The sequence below is a fragment of the Podarcis vaucheri genome (genome assembly GCF_965113315.1).
Source record: "Podarcis vaucheri genome assembly, chromosome: 1".
Classification (NCBI taxonomy): Eukaryota; Metazoa; Chordata; class Lepidosauria; order Squamata; family Lacertidae; genus Podarcis; species Podarcis vaucheri.
The window spans coordinates 24,656,891-24,676,134 of record NC_138759.1 but is presented as its reverse complement, the minus strand read 5'-3'; the positions used below and the strand labels follow the sequence as shown (position 1 = coordinate 24,676,134).

Sequence of the window (19,244 nt, the reverse complement as noted above, 5' to 3'; positions counted from 1 at the left end):
AGTCCTTTGGGAAAAAGGCATTTCACGTTATTGCCAAAATGACACAGCAAGCAACCCCCTCCGACCCAATTTGGGTCTTGCCTTATCATTAGATCCAAATTCAAACAAGAACCTTAAATGAAAAGATAGGCAGCCTTCTTTAGGGAAGTTTTAAATTGCTGATGTTTTAATGTACTTTTAATCATTGTTGGAAGCCGCCCAGAGTGGCTAGGGAAACCCAGCCAGATGGGCGGGGTATTATATATCATCATCATCAACATTTAGCATTTTTTCTTGTTATCGGCAGCCCAATATTCAAAACAATCTACAGAAATCCCCATTTAAGTCGGGTTAAATAATATTTTGAACATGGCTTTATCAGAACACCTTACTCGCCACAGCAAGGTAATTACGGGCCCTTCAAAGATGGACACTTTGGGTGAGACTTTTCTTCCATTCTTTTTCTTTATAAATGGGAAGGGAGATGCAGTGGTGCCACGCAAGATGAATGCCTCGCAAGACGAAAAACTCGCTAGACGAAAGGGTTTTGCGTTTTTTGAGTTGCTTCGCAAGACGAATTTCCCTATGGGCTTGCTTTGCAAGACGAAACGTCTTGCAAGTTCTTGCGAGTTTGTTTCCTTTTTCTTAAAGCCGCTAAGCCGCTAATAGCCGTGCTTCGCAAGACGAAAAAAACGCAAGACGAAGAGACTCGCGGAACGGATTAATTTCGTCTTGCGAGGCACCACTGTACTTTCAATCCACCTTCAAAACAAGAATCTCTGGGGAGAGGCTACTTGGAATGGATAAATACATAAATAATCATATTGCTTGTGTACTATGTACTGCATGTGAGACTAAATAAGAATGTACCACTGGACAAGTTGCCGTAGTTATATGTTGTTCTTGCAATTAAATGAAATCAAAAACAGTAACAATGTATCGTGGGAAGGCAAGGTCCCAAAGAACACACTACCTTTGGAGCAGGGATTTGTCTGAGGCAAGGTCTGTGGCCTTTAAAGCATGCTGGTGTAATCTCAGAGCATCTTCACTGCAGAAGCTAGGGTTGGTGAGCCAGTTCAATTCTGCAGATACAAAAGACAGGTCAATTGTTCAAGAAAAGTCCTCACTGTGTTGTTGTTTTTAAGCTGGGGGTTTACCTTGTCAGCAGACAATGCAGCTTACAACAGACATAATGAGGAAATAAATAATCATCATCAATTACAGTCCTTGAAAATTTAATAAAGTAAAGGCATGGCTTTCACATATTGTGTAATACAGTGGTACCTTGGGATGTGAACGGGATCCGTTCCGGAACCCCGTTCGCATCCAGAAGTGAACGCAACCCACGTCTGCATGTGCCGTCATTTTGACCATCTGCGCATGCGCAAGCAGCAAAACCTGGAAGTAACGCGCTCCATTACTTCAAGGTCGCCGCAGCGCGCAACCCGAAAACACTTATCCCGAAGCTACTTCAACCCAAGGTATGACTGTATTCCAAGGTAAATGCCTTCCACCGGATAATAAAAATGCAACTGTAAGAATGGTGCTAAAAAACACTTTGACAATGCTAGACAGGTGGCAACCATAGTGAGCATGTGCGACTGACACACAACCGCCAATACGTGGGCAGAACAGGAACGGGTGGAACGGGTGGGCGTATGTACGCTCAACCAACACGTGTGGGGGCCAGGAAGGGAACCTCCATGCAAAATGGTTGCCACCTGCACAAATAACAGTGGGAACTAGATGGAATTCCACATGCCATGTCCTAATATCCTTCTTTCCCCTGTAATACTCCTGATGTCTGATGTCTTCAAATTTGTGCTTTCCCAACCGCCTCCCACCTAACAGCCAATAAGGTGGAAGGGCAGAGAAGCATATAATATTTCTGGGATTTCCCAGACATATCCAGAATCCAGCTGTCTCTAGCAGTGTTCAGGTGGACACCAGAAAAATGTCCAGTTATATGGCAGCCCATGTTGGCTGTGCCATAAAACAAAACAAAACAAAACAAAACAAGCTTAACAACTTTGCCAAAAAAGCTCAACAACTTTTCTGGCAACCCTACGATATGACAGCATCACATTACGTATTTCTGGAACTAAAGTGGGGGGGAGACGTTGGATTGCAAGCCTGTGTCTGGAGCAGCCTTTCTCAACCTTGGGTCCCCAGGTGTTGCTGGACTACAACTCCCATCATCCCTGGCCACTGGTCCTGTGAGCTAGGGATGATGGGAGTTGTCGTCCAGCAACATCTGGGGACCCAAGGTTGAGAAAGGCTGGTAGAGGAACCTCCAGTTCCACCTTTAATGTTTGTAGGCTGTAGTTGGAGAGCAGCCATGGTTCAATGGCAGAGCACATAGAAGGTCCTAGGCTTGATCTCTAACATCTCTGGGTAATGTTGGAGAAGAGCCCTGTCTGGAACCCTGAAGAGTTATTGCCAATCAGTGTAGCCAATACTAATGATCTGACTTGGTATAAGGCAACTCTCAATGTAAATATCTACATGAAATGAAGATGCACTGAAATTATGAGGGCTTAAATGTGGCTTAGCTTGCCCGCAATATCATGCTCATCTGCTACTTTTAGGAGAACTAAATTATTTTTTATTATTCAGGCGCTTGGCTATAATGCCATTGCACAGTGGGTCAGGAGAAAATATTTGAAATGAGTCACATATTTCATGGTTATCACTTTGGCTTTTTAAATTAAATCCATTCCTCCTCTTTTCCCATCAGTTGTCCAAGACATAAAAATCCCCCAAGAATTTATTTCCATATATCTTTGCGCAGCACTTAGCATGAAGTCCTATAAATCACAACGGGATAAGATTTAATATCTGCTCATCTCGTTGAGAAGCCCTATGAAGGTTTAAGAGATGATGTTTGCATTATCACCAGGAACATTCTGGTAATTTTTCTTTTGTCCTTCACAGTAGGAAGAATAGTCGTGTGGGGGCTGCGTGAAGTAGACTGTCACATTTTCTATGGAAAGCTAGTTTGAGCCACAGCAAGGGCCAACAGTTTGTCCAGCTGGTTCATCTAGAATTGTGAGGGGGAAACAGTATCACATTTATCTATTCAAAACTGAGAAAGACATTTGGCCTTTCTGGTACATCAAATCTTGGTAGGGAACCTTTTTCTGCCCGAGGTCTGCATTCTCTTATGAGAACCACATTCTAGTGATGGGGAGACCCAGTGGGTGGAGCAATTAATGTAAAATTTACCTCTGAACAGTAGGTTAATTTCTACACACACACACACATACATCCCTATCTACCCTCTTATAGGCAAGCAGGAGGCATTATCAGAGGTCAAGGGTACATTCCAACCCTCAAGGAGGGTACAAAACAGAACTGGTGATGAGGCGCGCAGAGTCTCGGGGGCTATACAGAGACATCTGGAGAACCAGATGAAGTTTCCAATCTCTGTATTGCACAGTTGCCTAGGCATTTGGATCTCGGCTGGCAGCCTTAATCTGGCAGCCTTATTCCACCTTTAAGGCTGGAATAATGGTTTAGGATCAGACAGATGTGGCTCACCAGGTAGGCTGGAGCTGCTATGCTAACTTCCAGGCAGGACGGTCACTGTTGCTTACTGGGAGAGGGGCAAGGCAGCAGGGAGGTTAGTGCGGAGCAAACACACCAGCAGAGCCAATCCAGCAGTCCCGGCCATGCGCTTGCACCATGCCACCATTGTACCACACAGCGAGCAGCTTCTGGGATTAGAGTTCTGAGTTATTAGTGGGCAGCTTACAGAATTGAATCTGGAATATTTTGTAGCAAGATGGGAACGCTCCATTTCAAGAATGCCAACCATTCCCACTGCTAATGCCGTCAGCTGACAACTCATAATGTAAACAAATCAGAAGCTGAAGTGAGTTCGTGGGTCATTACTCCTAAATAACTGGCAGTGTAAAAAAGCTCCTTAATTTGTCTGCAGAGCAAATCGTATAACTTCGCAGAATCAAATGAGGACTCAAGAATTAAATCAGTTTTCAGAAAAAGAGATCTTCAGCTGACAGCAGCAGTCAGCGCCATCTGTTTTCTAAAATGATTACAGTGGCTTAGACAAATTTCGTGCGGGGATAATCAGGGTCTAGTGAAAACAATTTTGAAAGCCAGCACCACCTACTATGTGGCCTCAAGGAAGTCACCTGCCTGAAAGACACCAGGAAGAATGATGCGGTGAATGTGAAAATGAATTGCGCAGAAAATGTATGAAACCAGATACCAGTGTGGAAACAATAGTATCTATTGTAGCTTTTATTTGAAAAGAGGGTAAGTGGCAACATTATGGCCCAGAAATTATGGGGGGAATGTAGACTCAGTAAAGGCCCCCAAAGGAAAGAGAACTCAATACCATTTGCTGCAGGAACTAGTTGCCCATTTTGTGGTAATTTGAATGAATTTTGATGGGATCATAACATTTGATGACATAAGAAGAATACTGCTGGTAGTATCCTGTTCTCACAGTGGTCAACCAGATGCTTGGAAGTGTTGCTGTTTCTTTGCTACCCCTATGGATACAAAACTTTATTTCCAGAGCTATTCTTTCTTTAGCTAAAATAAAAAAATTCCTTCCAGTAGCACCTTAAAGACCAACTAAGTTAGTTCTTGGTATGAGCTTTCGTGTGCATGCACACTTCTTCAGATACACTGAAACAGAAGTTGCCAGATCCTTCTATATAGTGAGAAGGTGGGGAGGGGTATTACTCAGAAGGGTGGTGGGAATGGGAGATTGGCAGATAGCTGAGATGAGCCTGTTGACGACTCTTAACGACTGTAATAGGTCTTACAGGAAAAGGCAAGGGGTGGCAACTTCTGTTTCAGTGTATCTGAAGAAGTGTGCATGCACACGAAAGCTCATACTAAGAACTTAGTTGGTCTTTAAGGTGCTACTGGAAGGAATTTTTTTATTTTGACTATGGCAGACCAGCACGGCTACCTATCTGTTTCTTTAGCTAAAATTTGTGCTCCTTTCTTCTTATAAGACTCTAAAGACTACCTGGGATTTCCAAATTATCTATCCAGGTGTAGGTCAGGCTCAAACTCTGTTGAGCTTTAGAAAAGAAACTGTATGGCTTTAGTCCAAATAAAGTATGAAATCAGTTCACAACGCAGAGATGCAAAAGTATCGTTCCTTTAAACAGCAACTTCGGAGGTACCTTATTGCTTGAAAGCTAAAAGTCTTGGGGAGCACTCTACAGATGCATAAGTATGTATTTTTGTGAATTTAAAAGAAAATTACATTATTAACCCACCCACAAAAACACATGCCTGACAGGAAACTATGTACTTGCAGCATTTTGATAGCAACTGAGAGGGTTTAGAGAAACCAGACATCAGACAGATGGTAATCCTGTTCAAGCATTCAAAGAACACGTGAGGACATAAAGTATTAAGAGGGTAGTGGGCATCCCGCCATAACCCCATCACTTGACCCCCAATATGGGGAATTATCTAGATGATAATCAGTTGTAACTGATTATCTAGATCCACAACAATCTGGGCTCAGAACTAAATCAGTCTGGTTGCCTTGATGGATGACCTCTATTGTGAGAGACATGGGGAGTGTGACCATGCTACTTTTGATCAGTCTCTCAGGGGCTTTTGATACCATTTACCACACTATCCTCCTGGACCAACTCAGAAGGGTAGGTACCAGAGGCACCAAACTAGGGTAGTTCCATTCTTACCTTCAGATCTGTGATCAGACAGTAAGACTCTATAAGTGTACCTCAACACTCAGGCACTAGTGCTATGAGTAATATCCTCACTCCAATGCTATTTAACACCTATATGAACACGGCTTTTGGGAGCTGTCATTAGGAGTTTTCGAGCAAGGTGCCACCAGTGTTGTTCTTATTGTATTTTAACTGTTGTACATAATTATTTGCTTCAGCATAAGCTGCCAGGCGCTGAGTACGTACATAATTTTATTTGTATGCTGCCTTTCCATAATTAAAACCATACTCAAGGTGGCTTAGAACGTTAAAAAAAATACATAATTGCAAACTTAGCAAAAGTAGTCATAAACAATGAAACATCAAAAAATACACAACCAAATCGAACCACTTTCCACAAAAATAATAGGATCTAAAATAAATTTACCAAAAAAATTATCAATAATAGCAACGAACACCCCCTCCCCGCCTCCCACAAACCCCTAAACGATACAAAAGTCTGTTTAGCAACCTCAGCTTTTGTAACTGGAGTCAGACAGGGCCCCACCTGACAGGCAGGGAGCTGGTCTTCCAGGACTCACAGCCGCGATGATCCACCATGAGGGCTAGAAACTTAAATATTTTTAATAGTGTGACATCCCTAACACATTACCTCAAGCACGTGCATCTCATACAAATGTGGATCCCATAGTTCTTTGCCAGTTTCTAAATTTCAGCAGGATTATTTCAAAAGATTAACATGACAGAGGTTGGAAAGAAATATTTAGAAGTTGTTAAAAAACTATGGACATTGGGATGCAGAAAGGGGAGGTATGGGGAAGTCCGAGAAAAGAGGTTTATGAAAAAATTGTTATGAAACTATACGTGTTTGTATGTCTTTTTATGTGTGTGTTTGTTTAAAAAAACTTTGTAAAACTATTAAAAATTTTATTAAAAAAAAGAAGAGGATTACTGTATTTCAAACTGCTTGAGCACAACATGCCTTCAAAAAGGCCATCTCCACCTTTACACCATATTAGGATCTCTCAGAGAGAATGAATCCTCTTAACAATTAGTTGCATGACAGTTCAGGATATCAAATGCATGTAAGCAGACCGAGGAGCATGGCTGTCACGGAGAAGGGGTGTTAACGCATGCCGTCCATTTTAATCAGCCATGTTATCTACAGTTCTCTATCATGTTACTTGGCCAGAAAGTTTGAGACTCAGAAGACCAGTCAAAAGAATGAGAGCTGGACAGCAATCTAAGCCAATTCATTTAGAAGCAAATCCCGCAGAAACCAACAGAACCTGTGGCCCAGTTCTGTCCTGATGTTGCTGGACTTCTTCAACAAGGCTCTGAGCACAAGAAATAAGAACGGAGAAGACGGAGAAAAAGGAGATGCTTGGAAAGAGGGCGATGATCAGAGGTAGTTTCCCCGCTGCCACCGTTTTACAAGCCACCCGTCCATCCCGTCCTTTTGCTCAAAACTAAGGGAAATGTGCATTTGCCTGTATGGGGAATGAGCCTATTTTGTGTGTGTGCATGCATGTGTGTGTGTGTGTGTGTGTGTGTGTAAATATATATATTTATATATATATATATATATTTTCGTGAAAATCTACGAAAGCATATATATATATATATATATATTTGCTTTCGTAGATTTTCACGGGTACAGGAATGTAGGTTTTGGTGTCTTCGGGTGTCTTCCCGTGTAAGAGTCGGGGTGTCTGGGCGACGTTTCGACGAGGTCTCACTCGTCATCTTCAGGCTGGTGCTTTCGGCTTCTTGTTACTGGAACAGAGCAGAATCTGGTGTTTGAGTTCCTATAAATACTGTTGAGGGGTGTGGTGTGTAGCCTCCAACGTTCTGGGCAGAGAGGAAGTTCCTAGATTAGTGTGCCTTTTCTTCTTTTGTTCCTTAATTACTTGAGGGATATCTTGAGTGATTTCATGAGTGATATTCTGAATACCACTGGGTGGGTCATTAAGTGTAGATTAGTTGCTAAAGCTTTCGTGTCTTGACCTCTTGAGCTTGTGAATCACCAATCAACCAATCACCAATCAACCACACCAGACCCAAACCCAGACCCTCTCCACAGACATACTACAGACTCCATCCAGTAGCCAAACTATAGTGGCACCTCCGGATGCTGCACCCCCCTGCAATCCCTACACAGATCTGGCTGGCACAAGGCACAAAATTACAGCTCGCCCCTATACACGAAGCCAAGCCAGAGCACAACTAAATGCAGCACAGCCATCTTCTCAGAAAAACTCTTCACAAGCTCAAGAGGTCAAGACACGAAAGCTTTAGCAACTAATCTACACTTAATGACCCACCCAGTGGTATTCAGAATATCACTCATGAAATCACTCAAGATATCCCTCAAGATATCCCTCAAGTAATTAAGGAACAAAAGAAGAAAAGGCACACTAATCTAGGAACTTCCTCTCTGCCCAGAACGTTGGAGGCTACACACCACACCCCTCAACAGTATTTATAGGAACTCAAACACCAGACTCTGCTCTGTTCCAGTAACAAGAAGCCGAAAGCACCAGCCTGAAGATGACGAGTGAGACCTCGTCGAAACGTCGCACAGACACCCCGACTCTTACACGGGAAGACACCCGAAGACACCAAAACCTGCATATATATATATATATATATATATATATATAGTGTGTGTGTGTGTGTGTGTGTGTGTATATATATATATATATATATATATATTTGCTTTCGTATATATATAGTGTGTGTGTGTGTGTGTGTGTGTGTATATACACACACACACACACACACACACACACACACGCAAAATGCAAGAATCCCATACTTTTCAGAGGTGAAGGGGCAGGATATCCCTGCAGAAACCACTTTAGGTCTCGGCGCGCGGAGGTAAAGCAGGGACCCGCTTTGAAGGGCGAGTGGCTTCAATGAACAGGACGAGCCCATCAGGGCAGACGGAGGGGGGGGAGGAAGAGTCCATTTACCTCTCTTGGAGCCCTCGGTCTCGCCCGCTGGCGCCTCCCCGGGTTTAGCAGCGCCCGCGAAAGCCGGGAAAAGAGCCATCCCCTCCCTGCTCACGGAAGCATCGGCGGCGCTTCCCGGATGCCGTTCCCACGGAAGAAATCGCGTGGGCCGAGACAAGATGGCGGCAGCGCAGCGCCTTTGCCCGAGCATGCCGGGAAATGTAGTTTCGCCCGGTTTCAGCTCCAAAATGGCGCCGGCTACAAGATGCTAAGGCGAAGAAGCCACACTGGTTATAATGTGGGCGAATGGCTAGGATTAAGGTGGCTGCAGTCTCAGCAAACCCCGCCTTGTTCCTGGTCGCTGTAATTGTGTTGCTGCAGCTACTATTGTCGCTGTCTCTTCTCCATGCATCTTTATTTTTCTCTGATTTCACTCCTCCCCATTCCACCCACCTCCCCAAATATCTGTGATAAGGTGTGTTTTGGAAAGTGGTGTTTTGGGGTTTTTTTGGTCCATCTGTTATGTGTAGGTTCAGCTGCCTCTTAATACATCATTGCCGAACTCAGCATGAGGGTTCCCGAGGTGAGAATGGCAACTGGCGTCGGCATTTTGATGCCGGGTGCCATTTTGAATCGACATGGCAGACCAAAACATGACTTTGGTATGACTTCATGTGTATTTTACCATAGGTTTGGCCGCCTTTTGATATATCGTTACCAAACTCAGCATGAGAGTGCCCAAGGTAGGAGCTATGCTCATTGTTGGTGTTTGAGTGCAGGTGCCATTTTGATTGAAGATGGATGACCAAAATGAGACTGCCCATTTTTTGGTGTGGTGACACCAAACTCACAAATTACACTCTCTCTTTCACACACACACATAAATATTTGCTAGTGTGCAAAAATGCCTGCCAATTTAATTATGTTTTGTGTATCTGATGGACGGTAGACCATAAAAGCTTATGCCACAATAAACTTCTAAATCTCTGAGGAGATTTCTCAAATTTTGAGACTATTTGAGGGGAATTTGTTTGCTTTAGTATTTTCTTTTTTATTTTAACACGTGAATCCAAATCTTTTTGTAACTAAGGCTAAGTGATAACTTTTATGTTTGACTTTTAGATGACACTCATAGTGCTGATGCCAACTCCTGCTTAGTAGGGTAAATATGCCCTTGCAGCCATGATGTTTAACCAATTTTGATGAAATAGTGAAGGCAAGCTAATATTAGACCTACCATTTATCCTAAAGGTTTTTAGAAATTAAGTTGAAAAGTTACAAAATGATAGACAATTAAGAGTTCTTCTTTTCCTCTTCTTTTTTTGCTATCACACATACTCTGCACTAAATACGTTAGAAGATCAACTGTGTTAGCTGTTAAATGACACAAAGTTTGATGGTGTCTAAACCAGTCTTCTGTAACAGTAGAATGCTGAGAAAAGAGAAATGTTAAAATCCAATATGGTTGCCAAAATCAATACATAAGAAGAGGCTTGCTGGATCAGGCCAATCGCCCATCTAATCCAACGTTCTGTTCTCACAGTGGCCCGCAGATGCCTGTGGGAGGAGGACATGAATGCAACAGTACTGCTCACCTGGTATTCAGAGTTACAGGTAGGTAGCCGTGTTGGTCTGCCGTAGTAGAAACAAAATAAAAAATTCCTTCCAGTAGTACCTTAGAGACCAACTAAGTTTGTTATTGGTATGAGCTGGAAGGATTTTTTTTATTATCTGGTATTCAGAGGCATACTAACTTTGGCTATGGAGGTAAAATATAGCCATTAAGGCTAGTAGTCATTGATAGCCTTGTCCTCCATGAATTTGTCTAATCCTCTTAAAGATATCCAAGTGAGTGGCCATCGCTGCCTCCATCTGGGAGCAAGTTCTATAGTTTAACGATGCCCTGCATGGAGAAGTTAAAATGTAAATATATGCATCATTTTATAATCAGAACAACAATGTAATGCTTAGAATTACAGGGGGGGAAATCTAATATTATAGGACAACTGTGTCATCTATAGCCAATTCATTCTAGATCTAGCACTGAACTCCCTTTTTCACTCAGGCTGAACAGCAGTGCTATATGATGTCACTGATTCATAATAAGCCGTTCCATATATAAAACAAGTCAGTGTTTGCTTTAGAGTCAAAATAATCTGAGAATCATTTTAGGTCTGTTTGGAAGTCATTTTCATCCATTGTGACTACTAGGGCGTGTGTCAAATATATCACAAATGCCTTGTCCTGTTTGAAGGAAGAGCAAAGCTCTTTTCCTGTTACTATCAATAACACCAAGTGCCAGAGATAATCTTTGAAGTTTCTGGCCATTCTCTCCCCCTCCCTTCCCTCCCCCTGCACTTCAAACTGTGGGAACAATGATTGGCTTTGTTCAGCCATTTTACGATGGGAAAGTCACTCTACTTAAAACAAGGCCAACCTTGTTTGTTTGCCTTTTTTGGTCTGTTTCTAGGTCCCTTTTTCCTTTCACTTATTTGCCAGTTATTACTGATGAACAAGTGTTTAGAACTTTACGTTACAAAATGACTTAACTGAGCACGTTCCACTTATCAATCCTTTCCTCTTCCTGTCCTCACAGAATCATAGAATCATAGAGTTGGAAGAGACCACAAGGGCCATCGAGTCCAACCCCCTGCCAAGCAGGAAACACCATCAGAGCACTCCTGACATATGGCTGTCAAGCCTCTGCTTAAAGACCTCCAAAGTAGGAGACTCCACCACACTCCTTGGCAGCAAATTCCACTGTCAAACAGCTCTTACTGTCAGGAAGTTCTTCCTAATGTTTAGGTGGAATCTTCTTTCTTGTAGTTTGGATCCATTGCTCCGTGTCCGCTTCTCTGGAGCAGCAGAAAACAACCTTTCTCCCTCCTCTATGTGACATCCTTTTATATATTTGAACATGGCTATCATATCACCCCTTAACCTCCTCTTCTCCAGGCTAAACATGCCCAGCTCCCTTAGCCGTTCCTCATAAGGCATCGTTTCCAGGCCTTTGACCATTTTGGTTGCCCTCCTCTGGACACGTTCCAGTTTGTTAGTGTCCTTCTTGAACTGTGGTGCCCAGAACTGGACACAGTACTCCAGGTACTCACTTTCCGTTTGCTTCCGGTTCTACAATATATGCCTACCAAACACTATCATTTCCTCATCAGACCCCATTGTTATAGTTTGCCATCTAGTTTGTCCTACTTCCTGTTTCTTCCCAATGCATCCTGCCTTTCTAACTCTTAAGCACGGTCAGAGCAAGGCCAAGCGCTTTCAATAGTAGTGGGCCATGTGGCGGGAGGAGTGGCCTTTCTAGCACCAAGGCAGCGTACCAGAACAGAGTAGGGCATCTTGGCAGCAAGGTCAGAGCCTTGTGGGTATACCAGCAGGTGCATTGAATTGGTCCTGCAAGAACATGCAGACAGTCCAGACTTCACCCAGCTACAGCAACACTGGGATTGGGAAGGCAGATCCACATGGGATACTACTTGTCTTCACCTGGTATCCTTGATCAGATGCTATAGCCCTGTTGGTGCCTGTTGTGGGATCCCCTTTTAAAATCAGCACCAGTGACTGATCCTTGTCAGCTTTTGATTTCCCACAGTGCCTCCGATGTACCATCATCCTACGGCATTGAAGACCCTCCAAGTGTCCCTATTTTCCAGGGACAGCCCCAGATTTACAGAAGCCATCCCAGTTTCTGATTTGATCCCAGAATGTCCCGGTTTTTGTCCCTGTTTTCATTGGAGAAATGTTGGCGGGTATGGAGTTATGCAAAAAAAAAACCCCCTAACTATACAGTGGTACCTCTGGTTGTGAATGGGATCCGTTCCGGAGGCCCGTTCGCAACATGAAAAGAGCGCAACCCGCAGCGGCGTGTCTGTGCACGCATGGGTTGCGATTTGCTGCTTCTGCGCATGTGCATGGTGTCATTTTGCGCTTCTGCGTATGTGCAAGCGTCGAAACCCGGAAGTAACCCTTTCAGTTTTTTTGCGTTCCTGCACATGCATGCGTGGCGAAACCCGGAAGTAACCCTTTCGGGTACTTCCGGGTTGCCGCAGTACGTAACCTGAAAGAACATAAGATGAAGCGGACATAACATGAGGTATAAGTGTACTGTATAACCTTTAGAAGACATCTGAAGGCAGCATTGTATGGGGAAGTTTTTTAATGGGTTAATGTTTTATTATGTTTTTATATATGTTGGAAGCTACCCAGAGTGGCTGGGATGACCCAGGCAGATGGGCAGGATATTATTATTATTATTATTATTAATTATTATTAATTATTATTATTATATCATTATTATCCTTATGGAATAGGACATCACTATTTTCATCAGAGAAATGTTGGAGGGCATGGCATTGTGAGAAATTAAATGGGTGTCTAGACACAGCCACCCAGCACAGTTTTGAATGCTTACAACACAGCTAGATAAACCTGTCAGGGCTCTCTGACAGTGGAAAGAGACCCAGAGGACACGGTACGCAGGGCCTCCTCAACCTAGAGCTGGTCAGGCAGATCTCCTTCTTGATTCAGTTCCCTGCCTTTCTAAGAACATTCTGACAGCATTGTTCCATGTGCAATGGGATCATTACCACCAGCTCCTTCAGTCGGTGTCAGATACTTCAAAACCACAAATGTGATTCAAAAAAAGACTGCCAAAAAGCAGCACATTTTCAGAGTACCTCTCAAAGAGATTTGGGCATTTGGCACGCACATCGTTTGGGGGCGGGGGATATGAATGAGGAACCAGGAGACCTCCAGATGCAACTGGACTACAACTCCCATTATCCCTGACCATTAGCCATGCCGGCTGGGGCTGATGGGAGTTGAAGTCCAGCCACATCTGGAAGGCCTCAGGTTACCCAAACCTGGTTTAGAACAATAGTTATTCAGGTCACTTCCGGAAAACTTGTTTCTTGAGCATTGTTCCTAATGGTGAGATTAGATGAAGCCAGCTATTTATTAAACATTCATTCTGATTTGTTTACAAAAAGATGAGACAATGTTGCACCAAGCAAATCTTATAACACACATTCCAGTGCATTCCCTCATCTCTTTTCTTAAAGCAAAAAGTCCAATTGGGGGAGGGAATCTGTTGCATAATAGCTCCAAATCAATTTTTTTTGCGTAACCTGAATGTGACTGAATTCCTCCCCAAAATAGTGACAATCTAGAAGTGCCCTCGGTGTGTGGAACAGGTGGGTTGGACAGAGATTTATTTAGCTGCTTCTGGAGAATAATCTCAAATGGTCTGAAACATAGCTAGGCTCTGCGAGACCTCTCCAGTCCTGCTAAATTGGAAAGATCTTATCATAACATATTTTTGTTATTGTTTGGGTTCACTTCTGAGCTATATAGTTTCCTCGTTTCTATGTACATACTTATAGCTTAATGTGCAATATTGTTATACATTTATAAGTTCCGTTTAATATGTTATTCAAAAAAACCACAGTGGGCTTAATATGCCTTTCAGTAAAACATACACACACACCCCTTAAGGATACAAAAATATTTCCTGCAGGCAGCTGAAATAATGAAATTATAGCTCCCTTTCATTCCTTTACCATTGCTAATATGATTTTACACTTGCTGTTACAGTGCTCAACAAATTACTTTACTGTACTTTGAATTAACAATCCCAGTGATTTATTTACTGCTCTGGGTGCTATCGATTACATTTTCAATTACACTAAAACTTTATTCCTTAGTACATTAGACCTATTTAGATAAAATGCAGCCGATATTTTTGTGATGGAAAGATATAATGCAGACAAAGGACTTCGGGTATGGTAATGAGTAGTATTACAGAGAGTCTAGAGAGAGCTCCTAACAGCACTTTGAACATATATTTGATAAAGGATTTCCCCTCAAGCTATTTTGTAATGGTTTGTTGAAATTTTGATTTGAAATGAGTCCACAGTCTCACTTACTGATCAACTGGATGCATTTCAAATGTATGCTTATAAAATATAACGATGAAAGGAGATTTAAAAGTTATTATTAGAAAAATGTATTAGGGATATATCAAGTAAAAAAAATATCTAGACATGTAGGGGGACTCCAGATACGGAATAGAAAATGCAATTTAATGTAAAGCAAGTGTACAGTGCACACTGGGGCAAAAAATCATAATTTAACATGCACACTAATGGGATTTGAACTGACGGTGACTGATCAGGAACAACACTTTGGGGTTGTAACAGATGGTTCATTAAAGATGTCAGCCCAGTGTGCAACAGATGTGAAAAAAGTACGGACCAATGAGTAAGCAAAATAAGATTCCAACGCACATTTAAAGTACATGACTTTCCCCACATAATCCAGGGAACTGTCGTTTGTTAAGTATGGTGGGAATTATGCCACTGTGGGGGAACTACAGTTCCCAGGATTCTTTGGGAGAAGTGATGTGCATTGGAAGTGTTTTAAATGTGTGTCACAGATCTGCTCGTCATGCTGGAACTCAGAGCCAGCCAAAGAAGTTGAATGTTACAAGATTCAGGACAGATAAATGAAAGCACACAGCACATAAACGATGGAGCCAGTTGCTGAGAATCGCATTTGGGGGGAGTGCTCTTGCCCCCAGGTCCTATTTGCAGGCTTCCCATTGGCCACTGTGAGAATAGGATGCTAGGCAAGCTCAATCCAGCAGGGCGCTTCTTATGTTCTTAACTGAAAATCGGAGATTCAGTTCTTAGTGTGATTGTTTTTAACAAACTTGAACCGAAATGTTGTTTTGATATGTTGTAAATTGCTTTTCTCTTTGGCACAGAGTTCCGTTTAACTGCAGAGTCATGTGCTGTTGTTTTTTCAAGCTATAAATAATGTAAAAAGGATAAACCTCCTAAGTGCCACTTGCTCTAGTGTCACGCTGCCAAAGCTATCAGGACTGGTACCCATTCATTTCATTCACCATCAGAGCACCTCTCCGCTTTGATATGTAATGCAAGGAGAAGATTAACGCTTCCCTCGTCTTTGGCCCTACCAAATTCTGATAATGCAGCTATAAACAAGATGATGGATTTGACATGTTGAAGAAGCCAACCTCAGTAAATTATATCACCAAGGTATCTTTTATTGGTATTGAAATTATAAAAATGATTTATTATTACACTGGACAGTTGGTGGAATTAGATATTATATCTCAGCAGAAAGCTCTCTGCAGTTCTTGAACAATCAATATGACAGAGGTTTGGAGGAAGTCAATACATATGCAGTAAAAGAGCCTCTGCAGTGCATTGAACTGGAATACACTGCAGTTGTAAACTATTGAATGATCTTGCTAATGTACAAAGAGGTTATTGTGACCTTAATGCATTTAGAAATCACTGTGAGTCACATTACATCAAAATATTATTTCATTCATAAACCACTGATGCTTTATCCTTACAAAACATAAAAGATGTGAGATCCATATCTCAGAAGACACTTCACATTGTAAATTAGATAGGTGTGTTTTCACCTAGTCTTTCAAATAGTAGTAATTTCCTTGGTAGGCATCAATACCCTAAAACGGACAAGAGTATTTACTCCCAGCTTGTTGGCTGTGCAGACAGGAGTACTTGCTGGAGCATCGCTGTTGATGTTTTCACAATAGCTGAAACACAGCTGCTGAGGGCAACAGGAGGAAAGCTATCTGCTTTTGTTTTCATTAAAGCAGAGAGCTCTCCACTCTCTAGGCTGGCTGGGGATGACTGGAGTTTGGAGTCCCACAACATCTAGAAGGCCGTAGGTTCCCACCCCTTCCCCATAGGCACCTTCTGGTGCCCTCCCGATGTTAAGACTCCAACTCCCATCCAGCATTGCTAAAGATCTAAGATCATGGGAGTTGTAATTCAACATTTGAAAGGTCGGAGACTCCTCATCCCTGGTCTAGGCAATAAAGGTGAAGTCTGCTCCTCAACTCACTCCCAGTTCTGGACACCTTAGCTCTTCCACAAGTTCCTATGGGGGTGGTTTTGAACTCTGTGTGGTGTAGTGGTTAAGAGCAGTAGACTTGTAATCTGGTGAACCGGGTTCGCGTCCGCGCTCCTCCACTTGCAGCTGCTGGGTGACCTTGGGCCAGTCACACTTCTCTGAAGTCTCTCAGCCTCTCACCTCACAGAGTGTTTGTTGTGGGGGAGGAAGGGAAAGGAGAATGTTAGCCGCTTTGAGACTCCTTTGGGTAGTGATAAAGCGGGATATCAAATCCAAACTTCCTATCTGTCCCAGCCAGCATTGCTAATGATCAGGGATGAATGTTCTAATACAGCATTTGAAGACACCAAACTGGAGAAGGCTGCTGAAGTTTCATTATCATGGCTAAGAGCTGCTGATAGATCTGTCCTCCACAAACACATCTTTTTTTAAAAAAAAATGGCATATACACTTTCAGCCATCACAACATCCATTTCCATTTTTTATGGGAACTGAGTGCTTCCTACTGTTATCTGAATAAATTAATTCCCGTGCATCCACCAAGGATGCAGCCCCTTGTAAGCAAGAGTAATCACGCTCCTTCCCCTCACCCCCCGAATTTATTTTAATTGTTGTACTATGAATATTCTCCAACTGTGTTTTTGAAAAGATGGTAACAAGAACCAGCTCCTCGGGGAATGATCATCATCACTGGGTTGTTTGTCTTTTATAGTATTCAGAAGCTAAAGTTGCTGTTTTTCTTGTTTGCATTCTTTAGATAGATAATAGATAGCTATACATGATTCACAATACAAGGCCTTGTTCCTATATGTACTTTAAAAAACCTTTCTGCAAAAAAATAAAAAATCCCTCCCCAGCCATACAGGAAGCCATACCCTATTTCATACAAGCAACTTATTTTTTTTATCAAAACCCAGTTGGAAGACATTTCAATCTGCTTGTCAAGGACGTGTGTCAAATTACAATGCGAGTCTGCCCAGGATCTTCCTGAATATACAAAATAATGTAGAACTATACTATTCCAGCCAAGACATTTCAATGACTACGCAAAAAAATCAGGAAGATGCAAGCAAGAAACACTCAAAATCACCCGAGGGTCTAGCTCACAACTTCTCAAACAGGGATCCCACTTGGTTCCTGGGTGGGTTGCATACAAAGGAACTGTATAGCATTACTGATAGGAGTCAGGCTGGTGGGTGACAGTGTGATGAAGCGGTTATAGTTTTGGTCTAGGACCTGGGAGACCAGAGTTCAAATTCTGTTGCAGAAGGGGAAAGTAGGACTTGAAAGGTGGAGCTAGTCCCCAAAGCCTGGGTAAGCTTACAGGAAGTCCCACTTCAAAACATTTCAGAGGCAAGTAAGGTTAGTTAGGGGACTAACCTTACTTGCCTCTTAAATGTTTTGAAGTGGGACTTCCTGTAAGCTTACCCAGGCTCAAAGTGCCAACTGCTCCGACGGGAAGGTAAATGGCATTTCCGTGCGCTGCTCTGGTTCGCCAGAAGCGACTTAGTCATGCTGGCCACATGACCTGGAAGCTGTACGCCGGCTCCCTCAGCCAATAAAGTGAGATGAGTGCCACAACCCCAGAGTCGGTCACGACTGGACCTAATGGTCAGGGGTCCCTTTACCTTTTTAAGGTTAGTTCTCCATGGAAGAGCATCCCAGCTGAGATACAACAGCAGTCCACTATTTGTACTTTCCGTAAACAATCGAATACATATTTTTTTTCTACAAGTCTTTCCAGCTGGATGAAAAAATCTCTGCCACGGGTGTTCATCTGTAGTGTTTTAAACCTATTTTCAATTTGTTTTAAAACCTCTTTATCTGTTTTTTTTCTATGTCTGCAAATCACATTGAACTGCAAAAGTTGATTCAATGGCAGTAGCCACCATTTTTATTTCTCTGAACAGGAAGTACCCAACACCACATTAAAACCTGCCTTTGAAAGCAGTTTCAAAACTAGTTGGCCATCAGGCAAATGGCTGTGGGCGATGATTTGAAAAAACATGAGCCTTGCTCATGCAAGACAGAAGCATTCTGCAGCAACAGATCTTCAAAACTGTATGCAGCATTCTAAAAATTGGGGGGTGGGGAAGGAGGGATGCTTTATATTCTGTGGTGTTCTAATGTTCTGGAATATGGAACACAGACTGTATTTAAGGACTCTTTCTGGTAACCATGGATCAGGCGTCAGCATCCTTCTTCAGCTGTGGGCTGGACCACGTGGGTTCAGACCATGTGGTGGGCCAAACTATATATAGAGAGAGAGAAGTTTAAATGTTTATTTGATCATCCTTGAATCTTCTTGCCAAAAAACCTTAATTGTGAAACGTTTAAAATTTGACTGTCTAGTTTCTGCTGGCCCCTTCCATCTTGGGAGGGACAAAGGCAACAAACAACAGCCATATTTTCTGTACCACTCACTCCATGTTAATTACAACACAGCTGGCATCTTTCAGGTTCAAAGGCAATCTGTAGAATGCGGTGCTCTAAACCACTTAGCAGGAATGACTAGAAACAGTTTCTTCCTACCATCTGTAAAATCTCGTGTTTATTCACGTGCAGTTGGGGTTCCATCTTTTTTCAGATAGCCGGACTATATTTGGGGGGGGGGGAAATGAACGAATTCCTATGCCCCACAAATAACCCAGAGATGCATTTTAAATAAAAGCACACATTCTACTAATGTAAAAACACCAGGCAG

The 19,244-nt window shown here is 42.5% G+C and overlaps 1 protein-coding gene across 1 annotated transcript in view; it reads right to left on the bottom strand.

Annotated features, from left to right (window-relative positions):
- The window catches only part of NRDE2 (NRDE-2, necessary for RNA interference, domain containing), a 30,933-nt gene extending 21,735 nt beyond the window's left edge, over positions 1–9,198 (bottom strand). Inside the window, exons 1-2 of the mRNA XM_082232411.1 lie at positions 8,639–9,198; positions 953–1,061 (exon numbers count right to left, since the gene is read on the bottom strand). Of these exons, the coding sequence (XP_082088537.1) occupies positions 953–1,061; positions 8,639–8,828 (299 nt within the window). The 5' untranslated portion in view covers positions 8,829–9,198. The remainder of the gene's footprint in view (positions 1–952; positions 1,062–8,638) is intronic.
- Positions 9,199–19,244: the final 10,046 nt, after the last annotated feature.